At 45.7% G+C, this 13,008-nt stretch overlaps 1 protein-coding gene across 1 annotated transcript in view; it reads left to right on the forward strand.

Moving 5' to 3' along the window:
• SLC7A8 (solute carrier family 7 member 8) overlaps positions 1-13,008 on the forward strand; it is a 54,910-nt gene that overhangs the window by 12,643 nt on the left and 29,259 nt on the right. Inside the window, exons 2-3 of the mRNA XM_053594764.1 lie at positions 5,873-6,077; positions 6,993-7,144. Coding sequence (XP_053450739.1) covers positions 5,873-6,077; positions 6,993-7,144 — 357 coding nt within the window. The remainder of the gene's footprint in view (positions 1-5,872; positions 6,078-6,992; positions 7,145-13,008) is intronic.

Here is a 13,008-nt window from a genome sequence, read left to right on the forward strand (position 1 = left end):
AAATAAGTCTGATTTGGACAGTGTCCAAGTTGAAAAGCCCTGCAGCTAAAGTGTCTGTTGTGCAATTTCCAAGGAGAGGCAACATGGGGTGGCAGAGGAAATCCTTGGCCAGAGAAGTCCAAGGCCTCAACCTCTCATCTAGTCCTTGCTGCTTAAGCTATGCATGACTCTGATCAAGTCTCTTCCCTTCTCTGAACCTCAGTTTTCACAAAAGTGAAATAGGTCTGCCCTGCACACTTAAGAAAGTAATTCCAGCTATGCAGGAAGCTGAGGCAAGAGGATCACTCAAGCCTAGGAGTTGAGGTAGCTATGAGCTATGAGGACACCACTGGAACTCAATCCCAGGGGACAGAGTGAGACAACGTCAAAGAAAAGAAAGAAAGAAATCTTTGAGTGGACCAAGTGCAGTGGCTCGTGCCTGTAATCCCAGCACTCTGGGAGGCCAAGGCAGGCGGATCACTTGAGCTCATGAGTTCAAGACCAGCCTAAGCAAGAGTGAGATGCCCATCTGTAAAAAATAACTGGACATTGTGGTGGGCACCTGTAGTCCCAGCTACTTGGAAGGCTAAGACAAGAGGATCACTTGAGCCCAAGAGTTAGAGGTTGCTGTGAGTTATGACTCCAAGGCACTCTACTTGGGGCAAAAAAGTGAGACTCTGTCTCAAAAAGAGTGAGAGAGAAGGAAGGAAAAGGAAGAGAGGGAGGGAAAGACAAAAGGAAGGAAGAGAGGGAGGGAAAGAAGAAAAAAAAAGAAAGAAGTTATGAAAATCAAGTAAGGTAGTAAATAGATGTGATTGTTTTGTAAATCACCACTGAAGGTGGTGCTGCAATAGAAGGAAGGAACCAGATCTGTGGCCCAGTTCTTTAGTAAGTGACTTCTATGACTTATTCTCATTGCCCATGGAGTGAAGCAAAGTAAGACCGACCCCATAGTATGTAGGAAAACCTTTTATTTTTAGGGAAAAGCTTGAGCCTATGACACAAGATCTAGGTTCCAATCCAGCTGTCTCTAATTTACTCTGCACTTTAGGCAAATAACTACCTCTCTGGGTCTGTGTCTTCCTCCATAATGTAGGGATAATAATACCTCCCTCATTTCCCTCATTTGGAAAGTGATAGTCACCCTACTTTCTTTCCCTATAAATTGGAGATGGTAATAATAGCCAATCTATCTTCCTCAGCAGTGAAGTATAAGTGGGTTGTTTGCTTTACTCATCTGCTTGTAACACACACTCAACGTTCTTACAGGATTTGGAGGTTCCAAAAAAATAGATGTATTTAAATTCCTCTCTGGAGCTACAATAAATGATGTCAGACATTATGTAATCATTAAGCATTTGTGGAATGTCTACTAGATGACACTGCACAGCTGAGGGGAAGCAGCAAAGCTCCTGCTCTCATGGTACTTACAGTCTAGTGGGAATAAACACTAAAGATTACAGATAGTAGACACTACTTTTCAGTAAATGTAGTGTAAATTTTCTTTCAGCTCCAGAGCCTGGCTCTTCTGTGAGTTTTGTTTTTCTGCTCTTGCCCCTGCAGAAGTCCCAGAGGCCACTCTGGTAAAGGAAGTGCTCCCAGATTCTGGTCTTCTGGGTAGGAGTTTCCTCAGAATCAGAGAGAGACACCCCTCTTCTTTCCTCTTCCCGAGTACACAGTATAGACTAGCATAGCTCAGTTTTTTGTTCTTTTTTTTTTTTTTTTTTAGCTTCTTCTTTGTAATTTTATTTTATTTTATTTTTTTGAGATAGAGTCTCACACTATCATCCTCAGTAGAGTGCTATGGCATCCTGGCTCACAGCAACCTCAAACTCTTAGGCTTGAGCAATCCTCTTGCTTCTGCCATCCGAGTAGCCGGAACTACAGGTGCCTGTCACAACACCCAGCTATTTTTTAGAGACAGGGTCTCTCACTCTTGCTCAGGCTAGTCTCAAACTCCTGAGCTCAAGCAATTTACCTGCCTTGGCCTCCCAGAGTACAAGGATCACAAGCATGAGCCACTGCGGCTGGCCTTTTGTAATTTTAATTTGGTCAAAATTAAGATTTTTTTAGAGGAGAAGAACCAATTTTTATAAAATCAGGGCTCTTGTCCCATTGTCTCAGGACTTTGATCCTCACAGTCATTCTAGCATCTTCCTAAAAGATCACAGAGCTTCTAAGAATAAATGGAAGCAAGAAGTGGGTCAGACCCTTCCAACAGCAAGTACAATTACAAGGGGAAGAACATGCACACTATGGAAATATCAGAGCAAAAACAGAAGAGAAACATATACTGATCCTGATTTACTGATTCCTAGTGCAGTGTTTGTTTTCCAAGAACCCTTACTGGGGGAACATTGTCACTCTTTATTCCTAAGAAGATCAGATCTTTCAAACATCACCCACCCCCACTTTCCCCTTGCAACAGGCATTCCTAGATTTAAGAAATGCCTAACTGCAGGCCCCTCCCTTTGGTCCTTTTCAGTGCCTTAAGGACCAAAGTCAAACTCTGTTTTTCTGCTAGTAGTCATTGTTTTTCTAACCCCTTGAGCTGGTTTTATAACTCTAGTTCTATTGCTCTCTTCTTGGCTGGCTTTGAAATGCCCTATCGATGACTTTTTGATAAATTCCTGCTAGGCAAGGAATTTATTATCTTTCTTTCTTTCTTTCTTTCTTTCTTTTTTTTAGACCGAGTTTCACTATGTTCCCCTTGGTAGAGTGCCATGATGTCACAGCTCACAGCAACCTCAAACTCTTGGGCATAAGCGATTCTCTTGCCTCAACCTCCCAAGTAGCTGAGACTACAGGCACCCGCCACAATGCCTGGCTATTTTTTTGTTGCAGTTGTCGTTGTTTTAGCTGGCCCAGGCCAGGTTCGAACCCACCAACCTCTGTGTATGTGGTTGGCCCCCTACTCACTGAGCTATGGGTGCCACCCTTATTATCCCTTTCAACAATACTAGGGAGCCTGTCTCTAGCTCTCTTGTTTCCCAGCATTTGGTATCTTCCAGAGAACAGCCACACATTTCATTTTGGCAGGTGAAGAGTCATTTGACAGGGTGAATGTGCCTGAATCCTAGGATACTACAAGCTGGTCTCCACTAGCCCAACACTTCTGCAAAGCCCATATGGGGACTGGCCAAGGAGAGCAGAGGACTGAAAAATGGCCTCTCGGTCCTATCATAGGACTTTACCTAAACATATAAGGAAAGGAAAGGTCTGCAAGGACTGGGGGCACTCAGAATCTTTTTTTTCTACCTTCTCTTGGACTGAGAGCTGTACTGAGAATTGTATCACAAAATTAATGATGAGAGATTATTTCTTTTTTTAGTTTCATTTCTACACACCGCCCTGTTCTGTGGGGATAGACTGTTAGCACCAAAAGAAGGAAGACATGTTAAAGATAGAAATGTGATTTTGTGTCATCTGTATCTAGCTTTGATCTGTGCCCTCTAGTCTACACTTCAATCTCCCGGGTCTTCACTGCTTTTATGATCTTCTGGACCCCTCCCCCCTCCTCCTTACTCATCTCACTCTGCCTTTTTTTTTTTTTGTAGAGACAGAGTCTCACTTTATCACCCTGTGTAGAATGCTCTGATGTCACACAGCTCACAGCAACCTCCAGTTCTTGGGCTTAGGTGATTCTCTTGCCTCAGCCTCCCGAGTAGCTAGGACCATGGGTGCCCGTCACAACGTCCGGCTATTTTTTGTTGCAGTTTGGCCGGGGCTGGATTTGAACCCACCAAACCTCAATATATGGGGCCGGTACCCTACCCACTGAGCCACAGGCGCCGCCCCCTGCCATTTTTTAATTTGGAAAAGAACAGCAGATTTTGTACCCAAGAGGAATGAAGGTCATTGCATTTAGAATGTGAACATTCTGTACCCAAGAGGAATGAAAGTCATTGCGTTTAGTACGTGAATTTTGATTCTAAGAGGCCAAGGTGGGTGGATTGCTTCAGCTCAAGAGTTGAAGACCAACCTGAGCAAGAGCAAGACTCTAACTCTAAAAATTGCTGGGCACGTTGCAGGTACCTGTAGTCGCGCTAGCTACTCGAGAGACTGAGGCAAGAGGATCACTTGAGCCCGAGAGTTTGAGATTGCTGTGGGCTATGACACCATGGCACTTTATGGAGGGTGACAAAAAAAAGAAAAGAAAAGAAAAACAACTGAATTTTGGTTTAGAAATGAAATTTCAGAACTGGATTGAAGTCAATTTATGGTTGAGATCTGAAAATCAGTTTTTGAAAGTTGAGCATAGCACTTTACAATCTCCATCTCACTGGTTCCAGATCACTAAAGAGAATGGTGGGAATTTGAGATGTTCTCAGAACACTGTCAAATCCAACTGGACCCATACTACTTCAGCTCTGCCTTTCCATCTGGATCTATTTAGTTTCTGCTTCTTCCTTTAGGCATTGAGGGGTGCAACAAGGCAGGGCATGAAGAGAGGGCTTTCAAAGCACCCATCCAATGAACCTTGATTGCAGCCTTTAAACACAAGAAGTAGACAAAGGAAAAGTTGGGGGGAAGTATGTCAGGAATGGCCTCTGCACTGCTACTCCCCCCTCACCCAACACACCCAGCCCAATAGGTAGCCATTCAGTACTGGCCACTTCCCTTCTCAGGAGACAGGCAGCCCTTGCACACAAAAGCAGAAGTAGATTAGTGGAAAGAGCACTGGGTTAAGCATCAGAAGACTGACTTCTGGATCCAATTTTACCCATCAGTAGCTGTGGAATTTGGAGAAAGCCACTTAACCCCTCTGTGTCTTAGTCTCTTGGTTTGTAAAATACAGAAGTACCTCCCCTTCCTCCTCTCCCTGAATTCCATAGGTTGTTTCGAGGGTCACCTGAAGCACTGGTTGGGAATGACCTTTGAAGGAATATAATGCTGAGGCTTTGCACACACTGTGCTCCTACAAACCACTTTCAAACAACTAGGTCTGTTTTTATAGGGTTATTTCATATTCTTTTTTTTTTTTTTTTTAAAGAATTTTATTTATTTATTTATTTTTTTTTTTTTTGTAGAGACAGAGTTTCACTTTATTGCCCTCGGTAGAGTGCTGTGGCCTCACACAGCTCACAGCAACCTCCAACTCCTGGGCTTAAGCGATTCTCCTGCCTCAGCCTCCCGAGTAGCTGGGACTACAGGCACCCGCCACAACGCCCGGCTATTTTTTGATTGCAGTTTAGCCGGGGCCGGGTTTGAACCCGCCACCCTTGGTATATGGGGCCGGCGCCCTACTCACTGAGCCACAGGCGCCGCCCGGTTATTTCATATTCTTCACCAAGGGTGGGGCTGTCATGTCTGGGGTAGAAGCCAGCCTCCAAGAATGCTGTTCACATTCATAGGTCTTGAAAACCCCTAGTTATGGGGTGTGACCACAATCTGTCCAAAAGATATTGGCTTTTGATTCATTTTTAAAGCCTTCTAGCTGGCACTGAGAGGCCCACTTTCCCAGCCCTGACATCTTCAGCCAACCTTGTCGCCTGCGTACACCATGTGTAACTGAGTTAGAGGGTCCTGAGATTCAAACTTATGTCATCACTTACTGCTCTGTGGACTGAGGCAACTCACTTGGTATCTCTCAGACTCAATTTCTTCCTCTATAAAATGTGAGAAATGATATCTGACTCTATTAGCTTGGCATAGGATAAATGAGACATGTAAAATTCCTGACCAGGTTCCTGGTTAGTATGTCAGTTCTCTGCTCCTCTTTACCCTGACTTTAGGGAGAATTACTGTCAGGCACACCAGCCTGAAGGTCTTTTCCACATGTCAAAGGTGTTTAATAATCAGATCAGAGGTGAGACCACCTTGTAAAGGCCACTCTTGCCTTTGCTGTCCTGACTCTGCTGTCTCCCCTCCTTCCCCTTTGTGCTTCATGCAGGAAACATCATCGGCTCCGGAATCTTTGTTTCACCAAAGGGCGTGCTGGAGAATGCTGGTTCTGTGGGACTTGCTCTCATTGTCTGGATAGTGACAGGTCTCATCACAGCTGTGGGAGCCCTCTGCTATGCTGAGCTCGGGGTCACCATCCCCAAATCTGGAGGTGACTACTCCTACGTCAAGGACATCTTCGGAGGACTGGCTGGGTAAGAGGATCTGTGAAAACCTGAGTGATCTTAGGGAAAATGAGAAAGACGGTATAGAAAGAGGTCAGGTTGGAGGAAGCCAAGGCCAGGGGGTTTTCCTCTCCAGTGTGCCAAGAAGAACTGGAGAATGAGATTTCTCCTTGCTTTTCTGTCATGTTTGCTAGTTTAGCCTTGTGTCCCCTCGATGCTTCTTAGAATGACAGAGGAACCAGGTTTGTAGTGTTAATCTATAGGAAAGATTCTGTGAAGGAGAGCTAACAGAACTATATAACAACACTGACCTTTGATTCCCAGAGAAATCACATCACAAAAACAAATCCCTTCTATCTTGACAAATGAGAGTGACCACCTAAGACACAGTATACCCTCTTCTCCCATTACAAAGGACAATGACCCCCCTCTATAATCAGGTCCTGATCTTGAATTTCTCAGCTTCTGAAACCCTGCCATGGAAGACCTCAACCCTCGCCAAAGGGCCAAAGGGTTTGGAAGGTACCACTCCTGCAAAACCCCCCTTGGTGCCTCCCCTGGCAGTTGCTTAAGAAGCTCCACCTTTAGCATGTCCTGGCTATCCCAATTCTGGGGTTGCAAATGTTATATTTCCACCATTGGATGCTTGGGGGCCAGTGTGGGAGAGAAGAGTTAATGAAGGGAGAGAAAGAATGCCAAGACTCTTGTTAGTGCTAGTTGAAACTTAGTTCTTTCATCATAAAACCATTTTATTGTCATTGCAGAGGGCTGAGGGTGGGGGTTAGGCTCTTCAGCATCCCTGAAAATAAAAAAAGGAATGCATTCATTTAACCCACCTGCCTCTCTAATGCTGCCCACCAACTTGCCCAACTTGCCAGGGCTTTCTCCTGATGACTCTGAAACCCCGCCATGCCTGCTGGCGGGGGTGTCCTGTTCTCCCTTCAGGTTTCTGCGGCTGTGGATTGCTGTGCTGGTGATCTACCCTACCAACCAAGCTGTCATCGCCCTCACTTTCTCCAACTACGTGTTGCAGCCGCTCTTCCCCACCTGCTTCCCCCCAGAGTCTGGCCTTCGACTCTTGGCCGCCATCTGCTTATGTAAGTGTCATCTGAGCATTGTTCTCAGGACAGCCTCTTTAACCTCCCTCATGGTCCACAAATCTCTGATTCTTTTTCCCCTTATCCCTCATCTCCTTTGCTTTCAATTTACATTGTGCATACACTTATCTGGTGTTAAAAACAGAAGAAACTTAAGTAGTTCCTGGGAGGCACAGCAATTTTCACTGACAGGGTTCTTTACATCGCACGAAGCACTTTCACCTACATTATCTGATTGGAGCCTTATGACAAATCTGTGAGGTAAACTGGGCCAGTGTTAAACATTTTCCTAGAACAGATAAGGAAGCACAGAGCCAGGCAAGTGACTTATCCAAGGAAACAGGCCTCAAGTGTGGTGCCAGTCTCCTGATTCCTTCTCCTTCCAGCACACCACCTTGTGCTGGCTTCTCCCCACTGCTGATAGGAAGATTATTCTGGCTTCATGGCAGAAGGTCCGTGTTTTATTTCTACCCCAACTTGCCAACTTTTTAAGCTCTTTTGGGAGGAAATTTTGTCCTCAGTCTTCAACCTTGAGTGCGGTAACTGGAGAAAAAGCCATATAGACAGATGTTATAGGTTAGGATTCAATTGCCTAAAAAATTTAGAGGAGGGGAAAAGATCTCTGTGAACTGGAATAGGTTGGGGGGCTTTATAAAGAAGTTCCACAGCACCGTATTTCTAGGAAGTCTCAGGGCTTAATCTCTGACATCAGTGTGTTGGAGTACTTTACATCATTAATCAAAAACTAATTTCTAAAGTAAATACTTGAATATGTTTTGGAGGCTTGACCTGTGGAATTAACTCAGTCCCTGCCCTCCCACACCTTCCAACAGACATACACGTAGCTGATGGCAGGGATTGTCCTGGCCATACCCTTTCCTAGATTCTGACACTTTCCTCCTGTCACTCACCCACTCCAGTAGCCTTTCACGGGGCAGACAGCTGGGACCTAAGAGATGGTCTCCGTGGCGAGTGTGCCTTCTTTGGCAGTGGTGGTCAGCCCTGGAATAGACCCCCACCACCCAGGCCCATTGCAGTGTGGGGCCAAGGTACTTGTTTGGAGCATATTCCTACTGTCAGGCCTGCTTAGAGGCCTGAGGCAGAGGAATGTGGGCTCCTAAACCAGGCTCTGCCTGCATCTCCATTCCACCGCTTTCAAATTGCCCCACCCCACTATGAGACGGAGTTTATAATCTTAGTTGCCTCAGGAAGTCCTGGCTGTAGGGATTGCCGTCGGCATAGTGTTGAGCACCTAGTACCAAGTCATGCCAGCCACTGAGTATGGGCTGGCATGTCAAGCTCCTGGAGCCACTTCATCCTTGCATCCTGGCTGGATCCAGGGAGGGCGGAATGGGGAGGAAGGAATGCAGGAAGAGTTGCTGTTTCTGTCATGAGACAGGCTAATGGAGGGATACAGAGGGGGACCACATGAGCGCTGGCCACTGTTATTTCAGTGTCTTATGTACACAGCTTCCTTTTTCCTGCTGATGCTGCAAAAGTGTCTCAGACAAGAGGCCACCCTTATCCTCTTACTAGAAATCAAGAACCCTGAGGCTGTTCAGTCTCTCCCCTAGGAGAGGAGCCAGGGTGAAGTTTTCTCAGTGACTGGACCCCTTGGCTTTCTTTGTATTCTCCAAACCTGCCAAGAGTTTGACCTCCTGCACAAAGACCTTCCAGAGTAGGGTAGCCCTGTGGGCCTCCCCTCAAACCAGAAGGCTCCAAACCTTCCAGGAGATAAGAATGGTTCCTGCTTGTAAGCCTAGCTCCAGAAAGACAGGTTGTACACGGTCACCTCTGCAGCCTGCCCCTCACCTAGACACTATTAGCACCAAGTCAAAGGAAAATTTAGAAACTCTGGCTGATGACACAAAAGACAAGACCCAACTCCCTCTTCCCCATTCCTGCTGTCAAAGATCCAGTAAAGCTTATCTGCCTGCTAAGTAGAACCGCACGGAAATTATCTCCAATTTAACAGTAGTCCATCCTGTTCCCCAAAGGCAGGAATTTTTCAATGTCCTTGAAATATGTGTTCAAGTATTTTTTTAACTTCATAAGCAGAAAAATCTTTTTAAACCCTTCTTATTCCTAAGCTTATTCCTCCTTATTTCCTGTAAGGGAAATGGAAACCAGCTCTGCACCAACCCCCTGCAGAGTCCCTTTCCTCCTAACTGTGAAGACCCTGTGGAGCCCCCAGTCCTCTCCCTGGCAGGGTGCACACATACATGTACATAGCCACACACACACTTCCTCTCACCTCATCCTTCAACCAGACACTCCAGCTGCTTTGAGCCTGTGTGTGGAGGTTTTGGTTTCTGGTTTGTTGAATACCACTTCTATAGACCCCTCAAATCATCTCTTAAGGTAGGTAGCCAGTAAAACAGGAAGATTGTCAGGAAAGCTTAGAGGATGCTGTCTTTCATTAAATGTTGATATCTTTTATTCTAGCATCCCACCAATCCCCCACCACTAGCCAGCCCACCCCATCCTCTTAGCAGGTGCAGGCAAGCCGGCTGCATAAAATAGACCCAGCATCCCTTGGTGGCAGAGCCAAGAGTGTCCTAGCTTAGCCATATTCCTGAGAGAAGCACTAGAGAGCTTGAGTGTGACATGAATGTATTTATATAGGAAACTCTGCTTTCTGCTGTCTCATTTTGTCATGCTGCTAATGTTCTTGATCCATATGCCAGAGAGGTTGTGAGCAAAGGCCACCCTCTGTGGAGAGGGTGTATTTGTATAGTGGAGAGGGTGCTGGAGGATGGGGCGCAGGGCCCGGCAGGGACAGCTAATGTGGCAAAGCCCCTAACCAGGGTTTGCTGTAGGAAGGAAGAGGTGAGATTAAGTCTGGTTTGTTGTAGAGCTGTTTTGGAAGAGATCTGATGAGAAATGAAGTTGGGACGAGCCAGATGGTGGGGGTGTAGAGGCGGAAAGAACCTGCCGTAACTGGCTCGCCTGCCCAGAGCCTGGAGCCTGGGGGGAGGAGAAAGAGAGAGAAGGAACTGCAGATTTGGATCTGCTTATGCAACTGCAGCTGCCACTTTGAGTTATTCTATTATTTAGGTCAAAGCTGATTATTCACTGCTGAGTCAGCAGAATATCTCTAGCCTCCAGGCCGTTAAAAAAAAAAAAGAAAGAAAGTATTTTACATTTTAGTTAAATGAAAAACCTTTCTCCCTTCACCAGAGCAAGCATATTAGTGGGATGGAAGGAAATTAGGAGGGGCTCGGGAGGTGTTAGAACTTGGTTTTGGTGCCTTCTTTGTGATTTGTTTGGGTGATTCTCTCTCTCTCTTTTTAATTATTTCATAAGTAAATGACTATATTCTTCATGTAAAAGGCTCAATAAGATACAAAGGGAGTCAGCATTGAGAGCCACCCTGCCCCTCCCCTGCGCTATACCTGGTAACAGTGGATAGGTATCCTTACAGTTCTAAATAAAACACATCTATAGTCTACATATCCTGAGTACATACTGTACAGACTATATGTTGACAGGCTATTTTTGCAGCTTGCCCTTTACCTCGTAGCCGCATCTTCTGGCCGTTACCTGGGTTTCCAATTACAAACAAAGTGGCCGCAGTGGGGGCACTGGGTATCAGACACCTTTTCCTAGACTCTAGTGTCTGCATCTTGCTTGCTAACTCTGAGCTTTCCTTTGAGATCTATTTGTCCTTGCTTCTCATGAAGGCTGGATCATCCTTCATTCAGACAACTCCTGGCCTCCTGTCTTTTGGGGCTGGGGTCACATCTAGCATCTGAAGTAGAATTCATTTCTTTTCATTCAAGTCTCCCTCTTCTGGAATGTCTTGACCTAAAGAAATTCCTTCCCCTTCCTTTCCCTAAGAGGAAAGGAGTACTGAGAAAAACATTTCGCAAAGAAAAAAAAATGCTGCTTATCCTGTTTTCTATCTTTATACTGAGAGTGCTAAGAGGCTACTTTTCCTGGGCTTCAGATTTCTCCTTCTTCTTTGACCTATGTGGCAGGGAAAGGACTTCATGTATCACTCCCTCCAGTTCCTTTACAGAATGCCTCCAGCTGTCTGGGGCAGGATGCTGTGACAGAGAAACTTGTGCATGTTGTTTTGCAAATATCTTGCAAATTAATCAATCCCTTGACATCAGAGAGTTCAACAGTCTTTCCTAGCATCTGAATCCCTTAATCCCTGTTAATTTTCCCCTAAGCCTTCATATTCTCTAGTCCTAAACTTCTCATCCCCAAACACTAAACATACTGCCTCAGATACCTGGGTGGCACTGCCTTCTTGCCCTTCCCAAGACCCCAAAGAGTTCTTTGGGTGCCTGATCAGCCGTGTATATGTGAATTCAGACAAATACAGACTAGCCTAGATTTGATTCCCATACATTCAAGACCTTTTTTTTTCTTGTATGTCTTTTTTTTTTTTTTTTTTGTAGAGACAGAGTCTCACTCTATGGCCCTCGGTAGAGTGCCATGGCCTCACACAGCTCACAGCAGCCTCCAACTCCTGGGCTTAAGCAATTCTCCTGCCTCAGCCTCCCGAGTAGCTGGGACTACAGGCGCCCACCACAACGCCCGGCTATTTTTTGGTTGCAGTTTGGCCGGGGCCAGGTTTGAACCCGCCACCCTCGGTATATGGGGCTGGCGCCTTACTGACTGAGCCACAGGCGCCACCCCTCTTGTATGTCTTCTAACTAGCCAGCATTTAAAATCTAAATGTACTGGAAATCTCATAATTTTACCTTAATAGTCAATTTGATTAACATCGCATTTTTCATTTTTATGATGCATTAAAACTACAATGATTCTATTTTGTTTGTTTGTTTTTTTGTAGAGACAGGGTCTCACTTTATGGCCCTCGGTAGAGTGCCGTGGCCTCACACAGCTCACAGCAACCTCCAACTCCTGGGCTTAAGCGATTCTCTTGCCTCAGCCTCCCGAGTAGCTGGGACTACAGGCGCCCGCCACAACGCCCGGCTATTTTTTGGTTGCAGTTTGGCCAGGGCCGGGTTTGAACCTGTCACCCTCGGTATATGGGGCCGGCGCCTTACCGACTGAGCCACAGGCGCCACCCACTACAATGATTCTGTAGGGGATTTCTATGAAGGGGGAGAAGAAACTAGAAAATCTATCAGCTAATGACTATATTGATCCTATGTGATTATCTCTTTTACAAAAATTATTTTCCAAGACAGAGTCTCACTCTGTTGCCCCAGGCTAGAGTGCTATGCTGTTAGCCTAGCTCACAGCAACCTCAGACTCCTGGGCTCAAGCAGTTCTCCTGCCTCTGCCTCTCTAGTGGCTAGGACTACAGTCCCCTGCTATGAAACACAGTTAATTTTTTTTTTTTTTTTTTGTAGAGACAGAGTCTCACTTTATGGCCCTCGGGTAGAGTGCCGTGGCCTCACACAGCTCACAGCAACCTCCAACTCCTAGGCTTAGATGATTCTCCTGCCTCAGCCTCCCGAGCATCTGGGACTACAGGCGCCCGCCACAACGCCCGGCTATTTTTTTTTTGGTTGCAGTTTGGCCGGGGCCGGGTTTGAACCCGCCACCCTCGGCATATGGGGCCAGCGCCTTACTGACTGAGCCACAGGCGCCGCCCGAAACACAGTTAATTTTTAAAAAATGTTTTAAACACAAAAAAATCACCATAATGAGTTTCTTTCTATACTGAATAGAGATAAAGCATAATTTATAGCCTTTTGGAAAAGATTAAAGTTTAGTGAAGAGATTAGCATACAAATACTTACCATATGATGAAAAAAATGTGTGCAACACAAAGAAAGGTGCTTTGAAGTTGGGAGGGAGTGATAAGGAAGGGTCCCAGATATCGCTACATCTTAAAAAGTAAGTAGGACCAGGTAGGTGTAAAGGACAAGGACAACTGC

Source organism: Nycticebus coucang, chromosome 6 (genome assembly GCF_027406575.1).
Source record: "Nycticebus coucang isolate mNycCou1 chromosome 6, mNycCou1.pri, whole genome shotgun sequence".
In the NCBI taxonomy this organism is placed as follows: Eukaryota; Metazoa; Chordata; class Mammalia; order Primates; family Lorisidae; genus Nycticebus; species Nycticebus coucang.